Source organism: Aspergillus eucalypticola, assembly GCF_003184535.1.
Source record: "Aspergillus eucalypticola CBS 122712 chromosome Unknown BO83scaffold_6, whole genome shotgun sequence".
Taxonomy (NCBI): Eukaryota; Fungi; Ascomycota; class Eurotiomycetes; order Eurotiales; family Aspergillaceae; genus Aspergillus; species Aspergillus eucalypticola.
Window position 1 is genome coordinate 1,254,994 of NW_020290280.1, and position 24,638 is coordinate 1,279,631.

At 51.4% G+C, this 24,638-nt stretch overlaps 9 protein-coding genes across 9 annotated transcripts; 5 read left to right on the forward strand and 4 right to left on the reverse strand.

Annotated features, from left to right (window-relative positions):
- BO83DRAFT_435620 (uncharacterized protein) lies at nucleotides 1-893 on the forward strand. The gene is made up of 2 exons (XM_025535897.1): nucleotides 1-137; nucleotides 201-893. The coding sequence occupies exons 1-2, from the start codon at nucleotides 20-22 to the stop codon at nucleotides 425-427; spliced, it is 345 nt and encodes a 114-aa protein (XP_025390843.1). The 5' UTR covers nucleotides 1-19; the 3' UTR covers nucleotides 428-893.
- BO83DRAFT_218874 (hexokinase family protein) lies at nucleotides 854-3,202 on the reverse strand. Its single transcript, XM_025526789.1, has 2 exons — nucleotides 2,280-3,202; nucleotides 854-2,218 (listed from the first exon to the last, which is right to left on the reverse strand). The coding sequence occupies exons 1-2, from the start codon at nucleotides 2,912-2,914 to the stop codon at nucleotides 976-978; spliced, it is 1,878 nt and encodes a 625-aa protein (XP_025390844.1). The 5' UTR covers nucleotides 2,915-3,202; the 3' UTR covers nucleotides 854-975.
- A 3,401-nt stretch (nucleotides 3,203-6,603) lies between these two features.
- On the forward strand, nucleotides 6,604-8,363 carry BO83DRAFT_376538 (GILT family protein). The gene is made up of 2 exons (XM_025530748.1): nucleotides 6,604-7,280; nucleotides 7,342-8,363. The coding sequence occupies exons 1-2, from the start codon at nucleotides 6,829-6,831 to the stop codon at nucleotides 7,862-7,864; spliced, it is 975 nt and encodes a 324-aa protein (XP_025390845.1). The 5' UTR covers nucleotides 6,604-6,828; the 3' UTR covers nucleotides 7,865-8,363.
- On the forward strand, nucleotides 8,139-9,445 carry BO83DRAFT_218994 (uncharacterized protein). Its single transcript, XM_025526790.1, has 3 exons — nucleotides 8,139-8,369; nucleotides 8,424-8,828; nucleotides 8,899-9,445. Exons 2-3 carry the CDS (start codon nucleotides 8,447-8,449, stop codon nucleotides 9,408-9,410), a joined length of 894 nt encoding a protein of 297 aa, XP_025390846.1. The 5' UTR covers nucleotides 8,139-8,369; nucleotides 8,424-8,446; the 3' UTR covers nucleotides 9,411-9,445.
- A 320-nt stretch (nucleotides 9,446-9,765) lies between these two features.
- Nucleotides 9,766-11,985, forward strand: BO83DRAFT_461397 (putative MFS transporter; the record flags this gene model as incomplete). Its single annotated transcript, XM_025537258.1, has 5 exons — nucleotides 9,766-10,252; nucleotides 10,331-11,001; nucleotides 11,065-11,132; nucleotides 11,207-11,546; nucleotides 11,956-11,985. Exons 1-5 carry the CDS (start codon nucleotides 9,892-9,894, stop codon nucleotides 11,983-11,985), a joined length of 1,470 nt encoding a protein of 489 aa, XP_025390847.1. The 5' UTR covers nucleotides 9,766-9,891.
- A 380-nt stretch (nucleotides 11,986-12,365) lies between these two features.
- BO83DRAFT_219015 (putative short chain dehydrogenase/oxidoreductase) lies at nucleotides 12,366-13,681 on the reverse strand. Its single transcript, XM_025526792.1, has 2 exons — nucleotides 13,211-13,681; nucleotides 12,366-13,138 (listed from the first exon to the last, which is right to left on the reverse strand). The coding sequence occupies exons 1-2, from the start codon at nucleotides 13,491-13,493 to the stop codon at nucleotides 12,459-12,461; spliced, it is 963 nt and encodes a 320-aa protein (XP_025390848.1). The 5' UTR covers nucleotides 13,494-13,681; the 3' UTR covers nucleotides 12,366-12,458.
- A 550-nt stretch (nucleotides 13,682-14,231) lies between these two features.
- On the reverse strand, nucleotides 14,232-15,204 carry BO83DRAFT_219013 (uncharacterized protein). The gene has a single exon (XM_025526791.1). It carries the CDS (start codon nucleotides 14,916-14,918, stop codon nucleotides 14,418-14,420), a length of 501 nt encoding a protein of 166 aa, XP_025390849.1. The 5' UTR covers nucleotides 14,919-15,204; the 3' UTR covers nucleotides 14,232-14,417.
- Nucleotides 15,205-15,942: 738 nt separating this feature from the next.
- BO83DRAFT_333692 (putative gamma-tubulin complex component GCP4) lies at nucleotides 15,943-18,521 on the reverse strand. Its single transcript, XM_025528350.1, has 2 exons — nucleotides 18,469-18,521; nucleotides 15,943-18,408 (listed from the first exon to the last, which is right to left on the reverse strand). The coding sequence occupies exon 2, from the start codon at nucleotides 18,391-18,393 to the stop codon at nucleotides 16,000-16,002; it is 2,394 nt and encodes a 797-aa protein (XP_025390850.1). The 5' UTR covers nucleotides 18,394-18,408; nucleotides 18,469-18,521; the 3' UTR covers nucleotides 15,943-15,999.
- Nucleotides 18,522-18,992: 471 nt separating this feature from the next.
- On the forward strand, nucleotides 18,993-24,564 carry ubaA (E1 ubiquitin-activating protein ubaA; the record flags this gene model as incomplete). Its single annotated transcript, XM_025533895.1, has 11 exons — nucleotides 18,993-19,340; nucleotides 19,416-19,504; nucleotides 19,573-19,658; nucleotides 19,710-22,494; nucleotides 22,551-22,671; nucleotides 23,009-23,050; nucleotides 23,117-23,278; nucleotides 23,354-23,522; nucleotides 23,588-23,674; nucleotides 23,747-23,922; nucleotides 23,992-24,564. The coding sequence occupies exons 1-11, from the start codon at nucleotides 19,335-19,337 to the stop codon at nucleotides 24,562-24,564; spliced, it is 4,296 nt and encodes a 1,431-aa protein (XP_025390851.1). The 5' UTR covers nucleotides 18,993-19,334.
- Between the last annotated feature and the right edge of the window lie 74 nt (nucleotides 24,565-24,638).

Consider the following 24,638-nt stretch of genomic DNA (forward strand, 5'->3'; position numbering starts at 1 on the left):
GTTGTTTTAGGTATATACAATGAATGTGTCTTCAATGCTATCATCTCCATTGCTTGTTCGGACAGCTCGTCTGTCAAACGCTTCTCCCGGAGCACGGTATATAGCTTCGACCGCTTACAGACTCGCAGAAACAAAAGGTCAGTAAGATAGTGATTTCCATTTGGATGTCTTGTTCACTTTCAAGGCTAATCGAAATATAGCTCAAGATTCGTCGCACCAGAGGCAATCGAATGATGCATCCGATGACCAATCAGCATCGAAGCTCAAGCAAGACAAAACCAAAAGCGTTGCTCAGGCGGATCAAGAGCTCCGAGAGCGGCTCGAGCAAATGTCTGGCGGTGGTGGTGCTTCGGGAATTGAGTATGAAGATGGAAAACCTAGCGCCATGAAGCGCAGCGTACGAAACAACATGTTCCGCTATATCTGAGCCGGAGAAGTGAGCTACGTCAAGGAGCATTCCATTATGTCGTCGTGGTGTGTCGACAGGGCCGAACAAAGCCTACGATGGCTACTTTATGCATTAAATCTGTTAGACCAAGTACAGGTCGAGGCATTGGCGACTGCTGGCCAGCTTAGCTGAAATAGTGCCGCAGGCTCTGATTTGAGCGACTTGTAAAACCTCCCAGCTGTGCTAGGCATCTCCTGACAATGATGGACGGCGCTGTGCTCCATCAGGAATGTTGTCCCATACGAACACTGGGCGGTGCACAGGAAGGCCACGTCAAGAACCATACTAGTTTGGTCGGATGGATACCCGTCAAAAGTCTGTCAATCTCTGCTGCGTCCTATGTATGATAATGGCCCAGAGGGGGCATAAACAAGGCCAGGCCAGCATCCGCTTGGAAAGGGCATGCCTGCATGTAGGCTCTATATACCATGACTACAAACCATAGACTCCAATAAACGCTCGCCAAGCAATCAAGGCGCCAATATTTTCCGATATCAGTAAGGTGTGATGAGGGCCCTACCTAATGTTCACCTATTACCCACCATTCCTGCAAGGACACCAGCACCAATGACACCACCGTCCGAGGCTTCCCGCAAGAAGACCGACTTACCGCTCTTCTGCGGACCGGTCCTCATGATAAGCCTGTCAATATATTGCTGGCATGTCTCCTTGAAATTGGGGTAATGCTGGATGATGCCTCCAGTGTACGCCACGACCAGCTCCTCAGGGCCTGACTGCCAGTCCGCGGGAGTGGGGGTGGGAGATAGGACAGGAACAACCCTACCATCTCTTGGACTTGCTCCCTCCGGGACCAAGGATGATGGGGAAAGACTAGTATTTACGGCGGCCAGATCCGGAGTGCCATTGTACTCAGGCAAAGAGACATTGGCATTCTGCGGCGAACCTTCGTGGCTGTCCACTTTCAGCTCAATCTCCTGCGCACAAGCAAGCAAACCCACAACCGCTGCGGCTATCAACCCGGCGGATCGTCTCTGAACCGTCCTGGCGATCTTGCGAAATACGTTTGCCGACACAGCATCCCAATGCCACTCGCTGTTCTCCGGCGGAGGCATGGAGCGTGAAAGTTCATCGGCAAGCTCCTGGTCCGACCGAGCACGGGCAACATTATCCGAGACGTAAGTTGTCGTCAGGGCATACTCCTGGATGAGGGTCGCGGGCAATACCTTCTTAGACAGCCCACTAACATTGGTAAGATAATCATATAGGATAAGCCGGATGAGCTCTCCAATATACCGACCACCCGTCAAGTATTCAAAAGGCTGGAATCCGGGTCGCGCGCACGCCCGATCCAGTTCCACATCCCATTTTGTTATGATGTTGAGTTCCTTCAATGGCGGGTCGGCACCCGCGATCGTCCATTCGGTGTTCACGACCGTCTCCTCCGCCCGCGGGTCCTTTGATTTCACATGCTTCGCCTTGGACTCATGGAGCATATTCAAATTCATTGGAATTGTGGCATTGCAGCCGGTACCCACAATGATGCCCATAGCGACTCGACTATTGGGCAGGGATTTGACAGCATAAGCAAGGGAAGCAAGTGTAGCAACTGTATCGTTCGTGATAGCTGCTATCTTGAGTTTTGGGAGTTCAAAGAGCTTCCGACGTTTGCTTGAAGGCTCCGACTCATTATCTAGGCGCCTTGTATGTTTCTCATACCCACTCAGGAGGATCTTGCGCAAGTCAAGGTCTGACGTGATGGCGAATCCTTTGCCCATTGGCATCAGAGTAGCCTCCGTAAGGGATTCTTGCCTGTAGTTGGTCAGATGCAAGCCACACCTTGTAGCATCGCAGCGGAGAAAGGGACACTCACATTATCGGGAAACTAAAGGTAATTCCCATCTCCAATTCCTCTGGAACATTCTCTTTTATGGATTCAGAAGTCAAGCTTTCCGCCACCACTTCCGCAATGCAATCTCCGATCCAAGAAAACAGATCCTCTGCCTTGTCCATCTTTAGGTGTTCTTGTATAGGCCATGCTCTCTCAAGAGTCCGCCTGACACGCTGTCTCTGCGCCCTACGAATGGTGTCGCGCGATCTTTCCGACGCGTCTGTGGAACGTGTGTCTGACTCTGTAGCCTCCCCCAGTAGTTCGATGAAAGCAACCCGCAGATTGGTCCCACCCACATCAATGGCCAGGTATCGGCCTGTCTCCAGGCCAGAAGGTAACCTAGTCACTGGGGTCGGTAAGAACTGCTCCTTCGAATGAAGGGCCAGATCCCGGTATACGGTGGAAAACCGGCGCGCAAGTTTATACAAAACCGCTTCATCCAAAGCTATGGGAGACAAGTATTCGTCAAGCATGCGCTGGCGCTCCAGGTACTCTTTTTGAGAGGGGTCCAAGTCAGCGCTGTCCTCTTCTTCTTCATCCTCCACCGGCTCTTCATGTAGATGTTCGTGCTCATCACCCCTGCTTGTACGCAGATCTATCGAATTGATTGGGGCCATGATGTGGAAGAGGCTAAGCCCGGCGGCGAGATAGGCAAGCAGTCGGTCCGTGTGACTTGCAGCCAGCAAACGGAGGTATTTTTGTACAACGGAGCGGTAAGTCGGCGGAAGGAAGTGCCCAAGGATTGGCTTTATCTACTCGCCCCTGCGGAATGTTTTGAAGCGAAGGTAGGACGGGATGTGGGGGAGATCAAGAATGAGGATCCAGCCTTGGGACGATGATAAGGTGCATGCGAACCGAGGATACCACGATGGTGAAAGGATAGCCAGGAAGTGATTTTTGAACTGGGGGAGGGTGCGCTTAATGATGATTCACTTCCGTAATGGCCAGAGCAGGAGCGGTGAGTTGTTCAGGGGAGGAAATGAGGGAGGGGGAAGTGTTATCTTGCAGGTAAATCTATACAGTGACGAGTGCGATGGTCAGTCTCCAGGTTACATACACTGATGAACAACGGATGGCCAGGTCTCAACATTGTCGAGTGCAGTGACGCGTGTCTGGCAAATAGGATCATGGAGTCACAGAAATGCTAAGGATGGTACAACGGTGACGATCCTCATGCAGGGAGACATTGGGCAATGCACTGCAAGAGCAGGGGGACGATTTATTCACTCGGAAGGGGAGGGAAGAGGGGAGGGGGTGGGAGCGCAAAAGTAACAATGACACGGACAATGACATACAACCAAGAAGAGTTGCGCTGGTGGAGATCCCGTAGTTATGCTCGTTCTAAGCCCCGAAGTTAGAATAAGGCTGAGCCGAGGGTCGGTGTTGATAATTAAGAATAAAAAGTAGTTGATTAAATCAACCAAAATCAATCAATATATTTTTGTAAAATATCGATCAATCAAAAATTCTTGGGAGGTATGCTCGTTTAAGGATGAAAGGGACGGGGATCGACGGAAGAATGGCGGAACCCCATCAATTAAGTATTATGATCATTACGACAGAAAGTAACAACTGGGCCAGCAGGTGGATAAGAGGAAAGCATTGCCGGGTCTCCACACACGGGAGAGAGAAAGCGATGAGGGGAGAGAGGAGTAAGAGAGAGAGAGAGAGAGAGGAGAGGAAAAAGTAGCGAAGAGGTGTATTTTGGAGAGGTCGTAATTGGGGGGAAAGGAAGAAAAGGGCGAAGACTAGTTACTACTTAGTGACTTGCTAAGTTACTGCTCAGTTACTACTAAGTTACAAAGGCAAAACCCTCCAGAGCCGCTGGGATGGAGCCAATGCGACCATCGACAACCAGACGATGTGACGCTGGCCGGTCAGTCGACAACCATGGATTCGTCCGTTGGCTCGATCGGGGCCCCAGTCCGGGTCCCTCAAGGTAGACCCAGAGATTCAATTGCCCATTCCTAGTCTCCCATTGATTGATGATGGTGGGATTCTCCTGCTTGTTTACTCGTGCTTTTTTCTATTTTATTTTATTTTTTTTCCCTTTCGTCGTGGTTATTTCCCCTCCGGGGCAGCGCCGTTTCCTTCTTCCTCTTTCCCCAATTGATTGACCAACGTCACCTTCTCCTCTTCTTCTCTCTTTCTTCCTTATCGGAGACGCCGCTACTTTAGTGCAAGTCAACTATGAAAACAATGGTGCTGTTTTCCCATCTCAATTATCTATTCTATTCCATTCAGGGAATTATCTTCCTCTCGTTCCATTCCTTCCGCTTACTATTTTTCTCCCTCTACTACTCCGCTCTGGCTACTACTGACCATTTCTCATCTCTAGTAATCATCCATTTTCTAGTTATTCGGACAAGTCCTCATCGATGTTTATAGTAGGGACGTTCTGGACAACTTCGAAATCTCTCGGTGTTTTTCACGAGCGACAAACGCGCCTGTCTATTACACAAATAATTGGGAAAGACATGGAGAGCCAAAAGCTAAGAAATTAATTGCAAAAATAAACGAAACTTGGAGCCAAACAAACCATGTGGTGGGAAAGTGGGGCGATACCTCCATCTGTGATGCACAGACTTGAACATCAATGCCCGTCGAGTCAGAACCCGGTGGCTCTCCCACCTTAGTCTACTCAGGGCGTTGTCTTCCACCTCTCCCATTTGTTGCTGATACCGTGTAGGTGGATAAAGAAGCGTAAGAGAGAACGGTGCTTCGGCCTCTTCGCTTGCCTGGACGCGGTGGTATTTGGCACACGAAGTCCCGTTCTGCCTCTCCGGCTCAACCGTTATTTGGGAAAGCTAAGTGGCATCAGGCCCCCGTATTCCAGCCACACCTTCATCAACTGACCCTGGATTGTCAAGTAACAATAAGCTCGTCGGTTCACGGCGTACATGATCCAGATTCATCATCAAGACATTTATGGAATCCATGCTCCAAATTTCCATGGCGATAGTTAGATCGTTGTGGACCCTGAGATGGTGTGGTACCGATTACTGGCTGTCCAGCTCTTTGTGCAAAAAGCTCGCTAGCATCGTGTAGTAAACATACGACCGTAAGCACGATTATTTGGCTTATTAGGAATAGGACCTTCGCAGACGGTGTCTAGATTCATCATCACTGTAAACGTCAAGTGTCGATGTCAGACACTAGACTCCGAGGTCGGAGAGCCGCTGCGTGACGGCGGAGCAGGGAAAATTAGCCTGCGGAGTGCGGAGCTCCCGAAATATCCAGCAGGCAGACGTCCCTGGGATCTGCGTGATAGGGGTAGTCTAGGGACCGGCGGACCCTGCAACAGCAGAAAAGGCATTGGAGGTCACTCCCTGGAACCCCCAGCGCCGCTTTACAACTGTCCTTCACAACGGTAGGCAGGGAAACACTCTGTGCCTCACCTGCGAACAATTCTGGCATTGTGATCGTCAAGACTACATTCATATCAAGCTCTTTTTGGTGCCTACTCCGTAGTGCGTGACTGCCAGTCAAGTGGAGTCTTCCGAATACCAACCCTTTGCATATTAGCTGGCATGAGGCCTGCGCAAACGCTGATGATAGGCCCAAAGTTGCCGTTCACCGGTTATTCTATGACCCTATCTGCAATCTACCCAACATTATTAGTCTGTGACTAGCGAACAATCACGCCATGTGATAGACCTTTCGGTAGCGCTTGGAGGGTTGCAAATATCATGCGCTCTTGGATGTACTACCCGATGCTGGCCATCACAATGCGACTAACCCTCGCGAGCAGACCGGTATCCGTCAAGCAAACGTTCGCCGACGCTGCAAGAATACCATGCAAGGCCTGACTGGAGTAAGTACACCCTAGTCACCAAGCTAGCTGATGCCAAGCATTGATGCTTGCATCTTAACAGTGACAGCAAGTATGATTCGTACACAATCCATATTATACAGTCTGCCCCCCTTGATCTAATTGGCTTTGAAGCATTGAAGGCTGGGATAGTGGCCAAACTACTCCGTAGTGATAGTGCAAAGCCGGGGTAGCATGATCCACAGTCGGACAGGCTCGCTTTCACAGATACTACGTCTGGTCTGCTAAGCAGGTTGGAGTAGGATGTACAGTATGGGAGGAGTGGAGTAGTCTTCAAGTTAGTTAATAGACTCTAAGGAATGATGCAACCTCAGGCCATGCATGATTCTTCGACGGCAGTCCAATGTAGGAAAGGATCGGAGAGGTTAGTACGGCCCACGGTAGACATCACAAGGCAGCTCAGAAAGGATACTCCAAAGAGTCAATTAGAGCCTATCATCCAATGGTCGCCATCTGGGGATGAAGCTCTTCACCCGGTAAGGCTGTTTGGGTTTGACCGGGGAGGAAGGGCATCAGTGTAACGAGAGGGCGAAATGCTGGGTTGCTCTCGGAACCCCCCGCCGAATGGTATCGCTGGATCGGATCGCGATCTCCCCACATTCACCTCTGGTCTTACTTTTTTCATCATCCTCCTTCCCTTCACCAACCTCCATCAACCTCCCATTACTGCTACCGTTTGAGTAGCGGGTGGTAGTCAACATGGAAAAACTACCAACTCAATCCAAAGCCGACAGTTCCGGCTATGTCGACCTTTCCGGGTCGTCCGTGGCGCGACCGATCAGCACCCGTCGCGACCGGGTTGTTACTCGGCTGGCCGCATGTCTGGGGCTCATCACCATCGCCTTCCTAGCTTTATCGTGGACCCCCATCTCCATTTCCGGCCTTAAGCTCTTTTCGTGTCATAGATGGAGAAGACATCCTGATGCTTCGTTTCCTCCGGACTTGGGCGCGGAGGAAGCTCCGTTGTTGAGTGGCCCACTGCATGAGCTATCCACCCTCGACGGAAGCCTAGCCTCGAGTAACAGGATTCCCCTTGAGGCTCATGTCATGAGTAAATGCCCCGACGCTCGGGACTGTCTCCAACAGCTTGTCCTTCCTGCTATGGAGCAGATCAGCGACAAGGTTGACTTTAAGCTGTCTTTCATCGCCGCGTATGTAGACTTCCTGTCCTTTCGCCTTCCCAGCCGCTCGGAAAACTGACACTGTGCCCAGAGTATCCAACAAGTCATCGGAGATCCAATGCATGCACGGTCCCACCGAATGCATCGGTGACATGCTCATCCTCTGTGCGGCTAATCTGCCTTTTCCGCCTGACTCCGGTGCCATGTGCTCCAAGGAGTCCCGTACTCCAACCATCCGGTCGCTCGGGTTTGCCAACTGCCTTATTAGCTCGTATCCCGATATTCCGAAGCGCGACCTGGTTCAGGGATGTGCTTTGGAGCACGGTATCGACTTTGAGGCTCTGAACAAGTGTGCCAGTCGAGAGTATGATGACCTTGGCGACGACGATCATAGCGACGAGCAGACACCGCTTAGTGGCATTGCTCTGTTGCGCAAGAGTGCACTGCACAGTGAAAAGCTCAATGTCAGGACCAGCTGTACGCTCCGACTGAACGAGTCTACCTGGTGTGTCCGGGATGGTGGAGTCTGGAGGGACTGCGCCCAGGAAGGAGAGGGCAGCAAAGTCTCGGTGCTCGTGGACGAAGTGAAGAAGCTGTGGGACAAGGTCAACTGAGCCTTTGCTGTGCTTGGTGAGATACTAATAATGTGCTATGACTGATGTGACAGCTTTTCCGTGATGCAAATGATGTGTGAAGGCAACCTATGCTATATCCAGTTATGACATGTCTTTAGCCGAACAGTTTGTATGCCTACTACTTAATGATAATCATTGTTTGCTTTCTATCATGCTCGGGTTCCCTTTTTCTTTACTATTTCATATTGTCTATCCCACTCTGATCATTTTAATCCGTTTGCACTGTTCAATGAGCCCACTCATGCTGTGAACATGCAGCTCTGTGCAATAGTTGCGCGCGCAGACCGTACACAAATGCGCCCTGCAAGGCAGACCCGGCATCAATTCACTACCTGTTAACATTTACCGCCTAGTGTTTATGTGTTGTTGAACAGGTTCGATATCTCTCATTACTGCTTTCCTTGACTTTCATACCTCTTCAGTACACCTGTTCACCTACTCATCAGCAAGTGTACATCTCCATAAGCGTCCCTATCATCGAGAAGTCACTTCTCCCCAGTCTCCATCCCCAAAGCTTCATCTGACCCTCTACCCATAGAAAAGCTCGCCAAGGCAGCAACCATGGCCAGTCGCGACGTCCACACGTCCGAGTTCTTCCAGCGCAAAGTGGACGAGCTCGTAAGGAAGTATGATCGCATCACTGAGCCCAATGCTGTTTTGCAGGCCATCCTTCAGGATCCCGAGAGCATGAGATCCCTCGTCGATGCAGTTCAACGCCAGGCATCGCTCGTGAGACACCGGTCTAGGAACGTGGAAGACGCAGAGATTACTGTCTTTGACAATGCTCTGATGATTCTGTCCAATGGTGGCCATGATACCCAAGACGTCGGTGCGCTCGAACTCTACCTGGCCGAATATCTTGGGGTCTGTACTTTTTCTCCCATTGCCCATGCTAAACAGGCTTTGCATGACTATGACATCCTTCAAGACACTGTGACCAGAGGTGGCTACTTCCCTTCTTCTTTCTCTTACATCTAAATTTAAACATGGACAATTCCTCATTGGCTTCGCAGCAACTGCATCCCCCAGCATCACCGACGAGGCTACAGCTACAGAGGAGCAACCCCAGACTCCCGAGCAAGCGCTCAAGACTCACGTCCAAGACAACGAACACTCTCGTAGGTTACAGCACATACTTCCTCCAAGACCACCCCCCACCCTTGAGGAAATTCGTCGCCGCGAGCAAGTGGAACGCCTAATGCAGATGTACGAAAAGGCCAAGGCAGAATACAGCAAGAAGGACCCCGAAGATATTGACATCAGCTTGGCCAAATACTTCCGCGATACATCTGAGAACACGCTTCACTTTCTGCGAGTCAATGACATGTCGGACCATCCCTTGATCCCCGATATCGAGAATTCATTCGAACGTGCCAAGGGCAAAGCTGCTCAGTTAGCGGGCCGCGGACGTCACTTCGACGAGCCTCGTGCAACTACTTCCACCCACAATCATCCTTCCAAGAAAAGAAGGGGACGTCGTCACCGATACCGTGAGGTTGACTCCTATCGTCCTGGCAAGCAGTGATGGGAGTGTGGAATGGCTGCTGTTGCTTGATAGGCAAGGGTTGGTTTAGTTACTGGCGTTTTGAAGCGTTCTAGCCTCGGTGCATTGGGATGGGCGTTTTCCTGTTTTCAAAATGGATGCTGGAGCTTTGAATTGAATTGCAGCGTGGCAAAGCGGAAAATTCTAGGAACGGAGAGGCGGGAAAAAGCGTTTCTGTTAATAAATAACTATCTACGTAGCTGGCTAGTACTTTGTAGTTAAGAAATTGACATGAAGGCTTGGCGCAAATCGCTGCTTTAGCGGCCACCACGTGCCTCCGATCTGCTTGCTTGATCTTGACTTGCTCCAACGCGTGTACGTAAACCTCCGAGCAGTAACAAATCCATCGCATTCGGGGCGAAGCAGTCAATCCCGACCAGCAATTTTGGTAGTGGTCGGGTCGTTAGACTTCCAGGAGGCATGATTTTCTAAACCATCCCAACCCCTCCCCAATCCACCAAAGATGGCCTCCTTGCGCCCCGGCCCGACCGAGGCCATCTCCGTCTCCAGTGGATCTTCGTCCACACCTCAGTATACGCCTGTCTCCGACCGCTCCGAGAATGATGCTTCTCCCAATCCAAACCGTCCAGCAGCCGGGTCTCTGAGAGTTCAGACGGCCTTCAGCTCCGATGGGGAGTCGTTTACTGACGACGGGTTCGATGAAGGATATGATTCCTACGAAGATGTGCAGCCCCTTTCGAGTAGTAGAATTAGCATACCAAAATACACGAAAGAGGAAGAGGATGGAATCATCAAGCAATTCGATCGCAAATTGGTCCCTTTTCTAGCTCTTCTCTATCTACTTTCATTTTTGGATCGTTCAAGTACGTGGTTTGTCCTTGGCACAGCTAAGACCTTCTATATAACCCATCTAAAGATTGATATCAGCTAACATTAGCCAGACATTGGAAATGCCAAAATCGCCGGTCTCGCAGACGACCTGCATCTCTCTTCATCGCAATATGAATGGCTCCTCACGGCCTTCTACATCACCTACATTCTCTTCGAATGGATGACCCTCATGTACAAACTCGTCCCACCGCACATCTACATCGCTCTCTGCGTCTGCGGCTGGGGCCTTGTCGCATCTCTCCAGTCGCTCGCTACTTCATTCGGAGCTCTCGTCTTCCTCCGAGCAGCCCTCGGAATCACCGAAGCAGCATTCGGCCCTGGAGTACCCTTCTACCTCTCACTCTTCTACAAACGCGAAGAGCTCGCCTTCCGAAACGGCCTCTTCATCTCCGCTGCTCCCCTCGCCTCATCCTTCGCCAGCAGCCTGGCCTGGATCATCGTCCGCGTGAGCGACAACGGCCCAATTGCACCCTGGCGCACCCTCTTCCTAGTCGAAGGGTTCCCCAGCATCGTCGTCGCCGTCTTCGCCTGGATGCTCATCCCCGATACACCAGGGAGCGCCTCATTCCTGAACCCCCGACAGCGCGCCATCGCACAGCTGCGCATGGACGAGCTCAAACCCAACCACAAACCACACCAGCAGCAATCGCCGCAGCGCAAATCCTTCAACTGGAAAGAGGTCAAGAAGACACTTACCGACCCCAAATCCTATATCACGGCCGTGAGCTTCCCCCCACCCCCCAGATTACCACCATTTCTAAACATCCACTCACTCGCAATATAGTTCATGTTCTTCGCCTGCAACGTCGCCTTCAGCTCCATGCCCGTCTTCCTCCCCACCATCATCCAAGAGTAAAACCCTTCCCTTCCCCCTCTCCCTCCCACCAAACGGAAAAACTAACCACCCAACCTCTCAAAAAAAACAGCATGGGCTACACATCCCTAACATCCCAAGCCCTCAGCGCCCCACCCTACCTCCTCTCCTTCCTAACCGTCCTCCTAACATCCCACCTCTCGGACCGCACCCGCACGCGCAGCCCATACCTAATCTTCCACGCGCTGCTCTCTGCAACCGCCTACCTGGCAATCGCCCTAGCGGGATACTTCCACTCGCACCTCCCGCCCGCCATCCACGTCGCCATCCGCTATCTGGCCGTCTACCCCGCCACCTCGGGGTTCTTCTCCGCAATCACGCTCATCATCACCTGGACCATGGATAACCGGCCCGCGAACGAGGGGAAGGGGGCGAGCGTCGCCCTGCTAAATGTTATTGGGCAGTGCGGGCCACTGTTGGGCACGAGGCTGTATCCAGAGAGCCAGGGACCGTGGTATGTGGCTGGCATGACGGTCTGCGCGGGGTGTATGGTGGGTGTGGCGGTGTTGGCGGGCGTGTTGAGGGTGCTTTTGGGGAGGGAGATGAGGAGGGGAAAGGGGGAAAGGGATGGTGATGGTGATGGGAATGATGGGGAGGGGATTGAGTTGGAGGAGAGGGAGGTGCTTATGGGAGGGTTTGGGGGTGGTCAAGGTGGTGGTGGTGATGGTGGGAGTGGGAGGGGGGAGAAGTTTACGTATATTTTGTAGATTGCTGAAATTGGGTAGCCTTTTATAGAAAAAGGATGTTATTCGTAGGTTGAGTAGTGAGCAATGTGTGGAGTGGAATCTAATGAATGTTTAGATAGATACCAAAGTCATGGTCAGACCATGAGGGAATAATTGCTAGATCAATGGTTTCTTTCTTTCACAAGGCTAAGGCCTATCGTATCCATTCAAGCAAAGTAAAAGAATCATTCAAGCAAAACAGCTATCAAATCATCCCATTTACCAAACCAGTTCATTTGACGCGCTTTGAAACCCTCATAACCAAAAAGAATGCAACAAAACTATAAAGCTGGTAATGAGGCCATGAAGAAAGATAAGAAAACCGTATGTATGATACATCAAAAAGAAGCCATGGGTATGTCCCCCCTTTCCCCAAGAGTAAAGAATCATCCATAATAGTAGGCGACTTTTGAAATGCTCATCCCTTCACACAAGGCTATTTATAGAACTCCTCCCCGGACGGACCCTCTCTAAATACCATTTCCCAACGTGTTGTTTATTTATTGCCAACTCCGGTAGTGAATTTTTTTTTTTTCTTTTCTTTTTTCTCTTCGTGATCTTTGACGAGGCAGCGGCATTTTACCATGCGGTGTGGCCACCGTCGATGAGCATGGTGCTGCCGGTCATGAAGCTGCTCGCGTCACTCAGAGCGAAGAGAGCAGCACCTCGGAATTCCTCTGGGTAGGCAAGTCGTCCGAGCATGTTCTCGGCTTCCCAGACGGCCCGGGATGCAGGGTTCTGCTGGAACACCTGTTCCACCATTGGGGTGATGATATGGCCGGGGCACAGGCTGTTTACGCGGATGCCGTGACGGCCCCATTCCATGGCGAGGGACCGGGACAGCTGGATCACAGCCGCCTTGGAGGCGTTGTAGACGGGAGAGGTCATTCCCTTGTTGGCGATCAGACCGCTCATGCTAGCAATGAGAAGGATGGAACCCTTCTGTTGGTAGTTGAACATCTGCCGCGCAGCAGCAGTGGCCGAGTTGAAGACTCCATTAAAGTTGATTTGCATGACTTCGTTAAGAGCCACCTGCGAGTGTTCCAGAGCGCTCTGCAGGTGGTTGATTCCTGCGGCGGCAATCAAGCCATCCAGTCGCCGGTTCTTGCCTGCGATTTCCGCAAAGAGGTCGTTCACTTCAGACTCATCCCGGACATCAATACGGTGGTACTCCAGGCTACCACCATAGTTCTTCTCGGCATGCTCTTGAGCGGCGAGGAAGTCGGGGTGGGGAGTCTCAAGTCGATCCAAGCAGTAGACTGTATACGAAGATTTAGGTTAGAAGTCGCTCCAAGGGATGAATTTGGCTTCGAAGATCCTTGGAATCGTACCTTTCGCACCAGCCTCCATCAAAGCTTCAGCCATCGCCAATCCGAGTCCTCGTCCACCACCAGTGATGGCGAAGACACGATCGTCAAGGTCAAACTCGCGGAACCGGTGGCCCTGCTTGGGCTCGCCTTTTAACGACGGTATCCGGGTTTGGATGTGGTGAGAGCCATGAGAACCTGACCCTGTGGAGTGCAGCCGCTGCGACATAGGCTGGATCATGGCGGATGGTGCCCAAGACCGGGCTGGGGCCAAAGCCGATAGCGACCGGCACAATACAGAACGCATGGCGATGGTGCGTGCAAGATTATTAAGTAAATTAAAGATTAAGATATAGACGAAAACGAAATGCAAATCAACTGTGCACGCAAAGTGAAGAGTCTTTGGCTACCACAGGGGCGCGATGGCTATAGAAAATATCGTCGAGTCTCCATTGTCTTGGTAGGAGATCCTGGGGTTTATAGACCTGGAGAAGACCAACGGACAACAAACCCGTCGAAAGCGCATATCTCCAATTGTCGCACAAGGCATCCGAAAATAGAAGGAATCAGAAAAATATGATGGCCGCGTGATTGCCTTGATGGGTCCATCGTCAGATTCTAGAGCTGCTTTCACGATGACTTCAAGACCCAGACCACATCATCGCCCAAGACCATCCGTGGTACTACGGCTGGTCCATGCATAAGCTATGGCCAGGAAAGCTTGCCACAGGGCAACGCAGGGCGGAAAGGCAGGCATCGGACGCATAGCAGAGCAATAGGGGGGAATGGTGGTGTCTGAAGCAGGCATCGTGACTTCTCTCATTGCTTGGTTGCTGAACCCGGCAAGTCATCCTGATCATTTGATCGAGGGATGACGATCAATCATTCATTAAAGTGGAATGGCCCACCAGAACGGGATATCCGTGTACGGGGAGACCGAGCTGCTGGATCAGATTGGAACCGACGCTGCTGCAATAGCGGTCAGAACAGCTCCATCAGCGACCCTGACAGGCAATCCCCTATATTGGCACCACAGTGAATCAGAGGACTGTTTCTACGGAAAATGAATCCTCGGATGTCTAAGCCGTTCTAATCAGAGAACGATGGGTAATGGTGGTGCAAGAGGTAGCGTGCAAAAAGCAGGGTAGAGCTCTCCCCGGCTTGTAGCTCCGAAGGCTTCCATGGAATGGAACCCTCCAATAACGGTCTCGGCATCGAAGTGGTGGTGTAATTAATCTGCCCTCGCAGCATGGAACCGTCCCCACGGCATCCGCGACCCCATCCTGCAGCAAGATAAGAATACAGTACTTTTGGTGGGATCCGGGACTTGAAGGGCTGCCCTTTTCCGGGTATTCCTTGCTGCGTCGGCCCCGATTTTCATGGGGTCATTCATCCTTCTAGATTTTCTCCCCAGTGCGCCGGTGATCTTCCCCACGCTTTGGGCGGGTTTGAGAATAAGCAAGTATGGCACATGAGAGGGTTCATCATTCATAATCCCAAATGTCGGTGGCCTCAAAATTCGCCGATAGGTTATGCCGGTCTCCCCCTTTCTCTGCTGGCGGCTCTGGGTTGCCGGTTGTTCCCCCAGAACTCCCATACTGCCATACTCCGCACCCCCGTAATTGACCCAGGGAGGGCGTAAGGGTGGTACTTTTGCCACTATCGCACGAAGCTTCCGAATAATGACAACCCGGGATGGTTGGTACCATGGATGACTCCGACGGCATATCATTGTTCAACGATCGGAGCATTCCAGGATGCAGATTCCTCCAGATCTGCCAAGCTCGCCCTGCCTCCCATAGTCGAACCCTTTCTTCTTTTGACCTTTCGCCCCCTTACACAAATAGCATTCGATCCAATCTTTTATTGCGAGACAGAAGTCCAGTGGCAGCCGTATGTTGCAAGACAGGGGTGAGAGCCAAGACCAGGAGTCGGGGGAATGGGAATGGCGGGAGAATCCCAACGTAGACCGAAGGAGAGAAAAGAAAAACAACAATTCCTTGAGTTCCGTACCGGCCAGGGTGACTTTCCTATTTGGGTAATCCGTGATAGGACCGAACACTGATCATGTGCATCGTCAGACTTTTCACGTTTGTTTATCAAATAAGGTGCGCAGAGAACAGCTATCGCGATCCTGCAGGCAGTCTAGACTGCACCGACCGTCTAGATGGGTGACCTTCGTTTCATCTTTGCACAACTGGCCATCTGCCTGGACAAAATTCAGACCTCCGACATCTCCATTCGATACTAATTATGCATGTAAGCATGAACTAGCATGTTAGCAGGGATTAGTGCTTGATTATGTCTATTCAATGAGACAAGAGAGTTTGCCCATCCCGAAGCATATCTGCGAGTCTATCGATTGATTGGGAGTCCCGTGGAGTAAATTGTAGCATCCTGTCAATGCGGCAAGATCGGTTAATGTTAATCGATAATTTGGAGATCCCTTCAGTCTAGACGAATCTTCAGGCCCAACCACACTTCGACGGTGACCATAATTGCAGGGCATTGGGCGTCTTTGCTTGGGAGGAAGAAGACGCGTGGAAGTAAGTACGTATATGTTTACGCACCGGCGCGGACGAGAAAGCAGATCTCGCCCGGGGTCACGTTCCTCCTGGGAGAGCACATGGGCCTAGAACAGAACGCATTACAGACAGAAAGAAGTCTATCCATAGCCACTTTCCTACACCGTAAAGTCATGCTATTCATAAATCATAACGTGACATGACAGTCATATCTGTCTTCGCTGCTCAGTAGCCAGCCAAGGCTCGACCGATCCAAATCCAATGTGCCAGCAATGAGCAGCCTGCTAATTATGCCATTTCACCGAAAGTACCTGCAGCAGTGACTCCAAGTCCCATGCCTCCATTAGCATTACCAAAGTCCAGCTTCATGAGCAGACGGTCAACACCAGCCGCTTTCCGAGGCACGTAGTGAATGGAAGCAGACTCGGTCGCTGAGCTATTAGCTTGGAGCGACCCATTTTCGCGTGAGTCCTTCACAAATTCAAGCATCTGCCGCCCTTCTCCAGATCGGCTGTCATCAATGTCTCGCAGTCGTGCCACAGCGTCCTTAATTCCTGCTTCGACACTAGCCCGCGCAACACTGAGTGATTGCCATATCTCCCTCTCTTCCCCTGCATAGTCTACTAAAGCATCAACAACGCCCTCATCGGTCTCGAGGTCCATGTTGCGCTGGATGCTTTCCAATCGAACTACTAGTGCAATAAAGTGTTCCACGCTCGTCAGTAAGGAACGGAGGGCTTTAGTAAAGGGTATGTCCGTGAGGAAAAGAGATTCAACAAGAGAAAAGAGATAACGACGATGCGCCGCGGTCAATGTTTCAGGGTCATGCCGTTGGACCATCTGACTATCTCCTCCGGAACCAGATTCGGTCGCGTCGTTAATGGCCTGAAAATGGTCGGTGCGCTTACTATTAGCGGAGGACGCGGTTCCAGGTCGTGAGCCCGTTGTTGGGGATCCACCTTTGATCCATTCTCGAAAATGTTGCCAGTTGCCATTGAGAACTTCTCCCTGGAAGTAGCTCCCTAGTTCTGACAGAATAAAGAGGGAGGCACTGCTCGTTGCCCAGACTGGCCTCATCTGCCGAGTCCTGATGTTGTCTCTTTGTCTGCCGAGCTTTAGTCTACTCTGGCCGTAAGGAGTACTGCTGCGAGGTGGACCCCACGGGGATGGATGGATCTTTCGAAGGAAAGTATGCTTCCACAAGTCGCCCAAATGCATCTGGGCGCGTCGGATACCAAGAATGTAAGAGTGAATCTTCGAGTAGACTGATATATCAGAGGCGGACAGAAACAAATCGAGAGGCGAGCGGACGTGGACCGAGAGACATGTTGGAGTGGGGAAAAGAAGATCGTCAAAGGCGACGTCCGAGATTCTAGCATTCATCTCAGATCCAGCAAGATCGGGAGACAGTGCTGGGATATTGTCAACATCCTGTTTGATCGACAGCCGAAGCAGCTCTTTTGCAAGATCAAGCTCATCGTCTGCGGGATCTTCTTCGGTTTGCAGCGAGTAGAGCTCTGAGAGCGTCTGTGACAGAGCAGTCACTACATCTCCTTCCTTAATAGAAAGCCCCCTAAGATCTTCTGATGGGTTATGCCTAGAGGCTGAATGCCCGTGTTTCCGATACCTCTCTTGAATGCGTGTATCCGCATGAGATACCAAAGCCGTTGCAAATTCGCCCCGTCGGAGTAATAGAAAATCGTGGAGAACTGAGAGGACTTCGAGAATCTTGGGTAGTGGGAAAATCTTGGAGAGCGTGCTTTGGGACAGAGAGAACCGGATGGCATTCACGGCACTCGACAGTCTCGACGCTGATATAGGTGATTTCAATGCAGCAAGCTGTTCTATATGTTCCGTGTGCAGTGTGACGGAAGTAGTCGATAAGCCCGCAGAGGGGTTCGCAGCAGGTGCATTGCGCTTTGCTCTAATGAGATTCAACGTTTTGCCGATGAACAAGATGGATGAGGCTGTATGAGCTGTTACAAACTGGGGCAGGAGCTCTGGATGCACGACGAATTGCGTGGCAGCGGGCGGTTGATCATGGCTTGCATTATCGCGTTGTATGAAGAAGTCGGATCCGCCGAGGATGGGGAGATTTCCGTACAGCAACCAGGGGGACAACTGCCTCATCCAAGCAGTCTCTGCGATACCAACCAAATGCAAGGCCATGTCTTTCAGGTCAACGTGCCCTGTTCGCGTTTCCGCCCGAAGGTGGTCGATCAGAGCCACGCCAGTGCAAAGCTGGTCTATATTCTGGGAGTCTATGGGCCATATCAACCTAACCGTCTCCCACAGCCATTCCAATCGTCGCGTCCATGGAGAAAATTCGCCAACAATCGTCGACAATGGCACGATTCCGTAACCGCCCACATAACCACTATCCTCTACCAGAATCGATTTCTCCACTTCTAAGATTTTCCTTTGGAATTCGCCCAGATGACGTGAACTTATGGCCGTCGAGACTGCGCGACAAATAACAGAAGGGTGGGAGGAGGAGATTAAGGCGGTATGTGTTCGTAGTTCGGTATGGAGACGGCTCAGACGGGCAAGAGAGGCGAGGAGGGCTTTCTCCGGTGGGGAAACCAAGGGAAAGGCATCTTCAGAGATAGCACTTCCTTCAGTTTCCGGATTGAAAAGAGGTGATGGTTGACCCGAGAGGGAGAGGAGGATCTCGTGGAGCATTGTGCGCGGATCTCTCTGGAGACGATAAAGTCAGATATCTAGACAGGCCCAGAAGTACCAGAGTAAAGAACGAACCTTAAGGAATGATCCTTATCTTTTCTGGATTTATGACGCTGCCAGTATAGAAGTCCACATCCAAGAAGTTCGTATCGACACATGTGAAGAAGTTACCCTACAACAAGCCTCTCTTGAAAAAAAAAAAAAAAAGGCACGGGTCACCGCGTTGTTCGACGCAGCAAAGCCGCGGCGCGTCGCGAAAGAGGTGCGGCGTAGAAAGGATGACTGAGGATTGAGTCTCGTTGACTGTCAGACATCAATGTTGGACACGATTGAGGCCAGGCTTTATCCGGGACCGATACTCATCTGGATCCGAGCGCCTCCGCCGAAGATGCCTCATCACCGCCGCTTCAGCTGCTTTGGAGCTCATTGTCACTGACTGAATGGGAGTTGCCGACTTGCTGCTGGGCGTGTCCGCGGGGCTCCAGCCAATGAGTGGCGGTAAACCCGCTGAGTCAGCCGCCTACAGCTTGTCCCTCTCTCTTACGTCGCCGCTGAGAGAGCTCGCTGCATTAGTGATCCATCTTTCTTCCTTCTTCCCCGCCTCTTCTCACCCTTTCTATATTATATACTGCGATACCTGCGCCTTTTCTTTCATTCTGCTTCTAAAAGTCTTGCTCTTGCTCTAGAGTATATTGTCCGTCTGTACTTTGCTATCGCTTTCATCTCATCTCGCCTCGCCCGCTTCCGCGTACCTCACCGCTCCTACCCCTCCTACCTGACTCTCTACATCAGGAGTATACTGCCTGAAAGTCTTGCTCCCAGCGGCAAGACTTTCATCTCAAGTTTTCACAATTCCCACCGAAATTCCCGTTCGCGACGCTGCGAAGCTGGGAAAGCGAAGAGCGTCTGCCGACAACAAAGCTCCGCCGGAGAAGAAGATCATGACTGTATGTATGCCCCATCACCCCGGTGATGTCAAAACAACTTCTTTAGGTCCATCTTCCGTTACTGACCAGACTTAGGACGCCAAGATGCAAGTGGATAACCCACAGGAGACTGTGGAGGCGATCAAGCAGGGAGAAATCGATGAGTCGTTGTACAGCCGGCAACTGTAGGTGTTCCATCCTTATATCCGTTTGCCACTACGAGACAGATACTGATGGGTTGTGATGTGTTCAGGTATGTCCTCGGTCATGAAGCTATGAAGCGTATGGGCTCTTCAAACGTGCTTGTCGTCGGATTAAAGGGTCTGGGTGTCGAAATTGGTGGGTACAACATCTTGCGTATCATCTGAACAACTTATTGATTGCTACCAGCCAAGAACATCGCCCTTGCCGGTGTGAAGTCCCTCACATTGTACGATCCTGCTCCTGTCGCCATCTCCGACCTGTCCTCCCAGTTCTTCCTCCAGCCCCAAGACGTCGGTAAGCCGCGTGCCGAGGTCACAGCTCCCAGAGTTGCAGAGCTCAACTCCTACGTTCCCGTCACGGTCCACGAGGGCAGCAATATCGCAGAGAACCTTGAACAGTTAAAGCGTTACCAGGCCATTGTCCTCACCTTGACTCCTTTGAAGGAGCAGCTCGCGATTGCCGACTTCTGCCACAAGAACGGCATCTACCTTACGATCACGGATACCTTCGGTCTCTTTGGCTATCTCTTCAACGACTTTGGAAAGAACTTCACTGTCGGTGATGCGACAGGTGAGGAGCCCGTCAGTGGCATTGTAGCGGCTATCGACGAGAATGGCTTGGTCTCCGCTCTGGATGAGACCCGTCACGGCTTGGAGGACGGTGATTTTGTGACTTTCTCCGAGATCAAGGGCATGGAGGGTCTCAACGGTTGCGCTCCTCGCAAAGTTACTGTGAAGGGACCTTACACCTTCTCTATTGGTGATGTCTCTGATCTGGGGACATACCACAGTGGTGGCATCTACTCTCAAGTCAAGATGCCTAAGTTCATGGACTTTGCTCCTCTTAGCGAACAGATCAAGAACCCCGAGTTCATCATTTCCGACTTTGCAAAGTTTGACCGGCCACAGCAATTGCATGTTGGTGTCCAGGCACTTCACAAGTTTGCAGAGAGCCACAATGGCGATCTTCCCCGCCCCCACAATGATAGCGATGCCCAGGACGTGTTCAAGATTGCCAATGAACTGGCTTCAAGCCTCGAAGAGAAGGTGGAGTTGGATGAGAAGCTCATCAAGGAGCTGAGCTACCAAGCCCGCGGTGATCTGAACCCCCTGGCTGCCCTGTTCGGAGGCATTGCGGCGCAGGAGGTCTTGAAGGCGGTCTCTGGAAAGTTCAACCCTGTAAAACAGTGGCTTTACTTTGACTCCTTGGAGTCTCTTCCCACATCCATCACCCGCTCTGAGGAGGCTTGTAAGCCTCTCGGCACCCGCTACGATGGTCAAATTGCAGTCTTCGGCAAGGAGTTCCAGGACAAGATTGCCAACGTCAAGCAGTTCCTTGTGGGAGCAGGTGCCATTGGGTGTGAGACGCTGAAGAACTGGGCCATGATGGGACTTGGAACTGGTCCTGAGGGAAAGATCATTGTGACCGACATGGATCAGATCGAGAAGAGTAACCTCAACAGACAATTCTTGTTCCGTAGCCGGGATGTTGGCAAGCTCAAGAGCGAGTGCGCTTCCGCTGCTGTGCAGGCAATGAACCCTGAGCTAAATGGTAAGATTGTCACGCTCCGGGACCGTGTCGGACCCGACACAGAGCACATCTTCAACGAGGAGTTCTGGGAAGGCTTGGACGGCGTTACGAATGCCCTCGACAATGTGGACGCAAGAACCTACGTCGACCGTCGTTGCGTCTTCTTCAGGAAGCCCCTCTTGGAGAGTGGAACTCTCGGTACGAAGGGCAACACTCAGGTTGTCCTGCCTCGCATCACTGAGTCCTACTCTAGCTCCCAAGACCCGCCGGAGAAGACCTTCCCTATGTGCACTCTGAAGAGCTTCCCCAACCGGATCGAGCATACTATTGCTTGGGCCCGGGACCTTTTCCAGACATACTTTGTCGGCCCTCCCGAGGCTGTCAACATGTATCTGTCCCAGCCAAACTATATCCAGCAGACACTCAAGCAGGCCGGTAATGAGAAGCAGACGCTGGAGCACCTGCGTGACTTCCTGGTCACCGACAAGCCCCTGACCTTCGATGACTGTATCGTTTGGGCCCGTAACCAGTTCGAGGCGCAGTACAACAACGCTATCCAGCAGCTACTCTACAACTTCCCGCGCGACTCCAAGACATCCACTGGGCAGCTTTTCTGGTCTGGACCTAAGCGTGCGCCTACTCCGTTGAAGTTTGATAGCGCAAACCCCACTCATCTTTCTTTCATCGTTGCTGGTGCCAATCTCCACGCTTTTAACTACGGCATCAAGAACCCTGGCGCCGACAAGGCCTACTACAGGAAGGTCGTTGACAACATGATCGTTCCCGAGTTTACCCCCAAGTCCGGCGTCAAGATTCAAGCGAATGAGAACGATCCTGACCCGGACGCTCAGGCCACTGGCTCGTCCTTTGACGACGGCCAGGAAATCCAGCGCCTCGTGGACTCTCTTCCATCCCCCAAGGATCTGGCTGGCTTCCGCTTGAGCCCTGTTGAATTTGAGAAGGATGACGACACGAACCACCACATCGACTTCATCACCGCCGCCAGCAACCTGCGTGCCGATAACTACGATATCCCCCAGGCTGACCGCCACAAGACTAAGTTCATTGCTGGCAAGATCATTCCTGCCATTGCTACTACGACGGCGTTGGTGACTGGTTTGGTTGCGTTGGAGCTGTTCAAGATCATTGACGGCAAGGACGACATTGAGCAGTACAAGAACGGATTCGTGAACCTTGCGCTTCCATTCCTGGGCTTCAGTGAGCCTATTGCCAGTCCCAAGGGCAAGTACATGGGTAAGGAGGGCGAGGTTACAATCGACCAGATCTGGGATCGCTTCGAGGTGGATGATATTCCTCTCCAGGACTTCCTCAAGCACTTCTCCGACATGGGATTGGAGATCAGCATGGTTAGCTCTGGCATTAGCCTTCTGTACGCCAGCTTCTATGGGCCGTCTAAGGTTAAGGACCGTCTTCCTATGAAGTATGTACCCCCGATAACCACAGTGTGTATTACAGTACTAATCGCTTATGATACAGGATGAGCAAGTTGGTGGAGCACATCAGCAAGAAGCCGGTTCCGGAGCACCAGAAGAACGTTATCTTCGAGGTGACTGCGGAAGATCAGACGGAGGAGGATGTTGAGATTCCGTATGTGATGGTGAAGTTGAGAAAGTAGAAGGGGCAACCGGCACGAGAGCAGAAAAGGGCCCGTGATCTCTCTGGATATGTCCGTTTACGCACTAGACGCACAGTATCATAGTTTTTATCTTTTCAATCAAATTCTTCCAGGAATATACTACTGTCTATGTTCCGCGTTTTTCGAGAATAATCTTGACTAAGTAGCAGAGTAATCAGCTAGTTAACTAGTGATTCCGCGAAGGCTAGGGATTGATTAATCAATTAATTAAGTTAACTAACGTAGTTACTGAGCAAGCTGTTTGTCAGCGGGAGGCTCAACCTCCCGTTATTAACGCCTCCGTAAGCAATGCTGTAAGCAAAGCATCACGTCATTGGCTCCCCGCACCCCATCGGTCAGCGTCTGGCCTCGTATCGCCTCGTCCTACTTTTTGTATAACTATGAACGAGCTCCCTGCCCCTCCTAGCCATTGCCATTGTTCCTCATGTTTCCTGCTCTCCATCGACTTCGACAAGTCTCGCAACATATCTTGCAACCCAAAGCTATCTCCAGCTTTCCACGTCCAGCTACCTGCAGAAGGTCTTTTTTCCCCGCACAGCCTATCTTGAATTCAGCACGCACCATGGCTGTAAGTCACCGTTATTCCCAGCTGTCCCTCCAAATAGTATCAATTTTTTAGAACTAACAATCCGCGCTCACCTAGACCGGTAACAGTGGCAAGATCACAGACTGGGTCAATCCCAATGATAAGTCGGGCGAATTCAAGCGCCAGACGTCAGTCTTCCGCAATTGGATCTCCAGAGAGCCTGGCGCTCAATTTCCTCCCGAGAAGGGCCGTTATCACCTTTACGTCTCTTACGCCTGTCCTTGGGGTGCGTTTCTCTTTCTTCCTCCGGGGCTAATTATCAACATACTAACGCCACAATCCCTCGCACAGCCCACCGGACTTTGATCACACGCAAGCTCAAGGGTCTTGAGGATATCATCTCCTTCACCTCCGTCCACTGGCACCTAGGAGAAAAGGGTTAGTTCTCACACATACACACATATTGAGCAATCCGACGGGAAAAAAAAAACTCACAGAATCAAACAACAGGCTGGCGCTTCGCAACTGCAGAAGAACAACAACCCGAAGAAAATGTCACCACCGACCCTCTACACGACTACACCCACCTACGCGAAATCTACTTCTCCAATGACCCCGACTACACCGGCCGGTTCACCGTCCCCGTCCTATTCGACAAAAAAACCAACCGCATCGTAAGCAACGAGGTAAGCACATCCCTCTCCCTCCCACCCAAAGAGAGTGCAAAGCGTTAATCTTCCTCCGACAATAACCAGAGCGCCGAAATCATCCGCATGCTCTACTACGAATTCGACGACCTCCTCCCGGAAACTTACAAATCCATCGACCTATTCCCCTCGTCCCTTCGCACGGAGATCGATACCTCCAACGAATGGATCTACAACGACGTCAACAACGGCGTCTACAAGTCCGGCTTCGCCACCACGCAAGAAGCATACGAGAAGGCCGTCACGACGCTGTTTTCCTCGCTCGACAAAATCGAGGCCCATCTGTCGGATTCGAAGAACGCGCCGTACTTCTTCGGTTCGGAGATTACGGAGGCGGATATTCGTCTGTTCACGACAATCATTCGCTTTGATCCGGTCTATGTGCAGCACTTTAAGTGCAATATTCGGGATATTCGGTCCGGGTACCCGGCTATTCATCGCTGGTTGAGGAAGTTGTATTGGGATGTGCCGGCTTTTAAGGAGACGACGAACTTTGAGCATATCAAGTTCCACTATACCAAGAGTCATAAGCAGATTAATCAGTTTGCTATTACGCCGGTTGGGCCGTTGCCGGATGTTCTGCCCAAGGATGAGGAGGTTAGGGCTGTTAAGGGTGCTTAAGGGGGATCTCTTTGGTGGGTTTAGGTCATGTTTATGATAACGATACTATGAGGTCTCTAGTATAATTTGCAAAT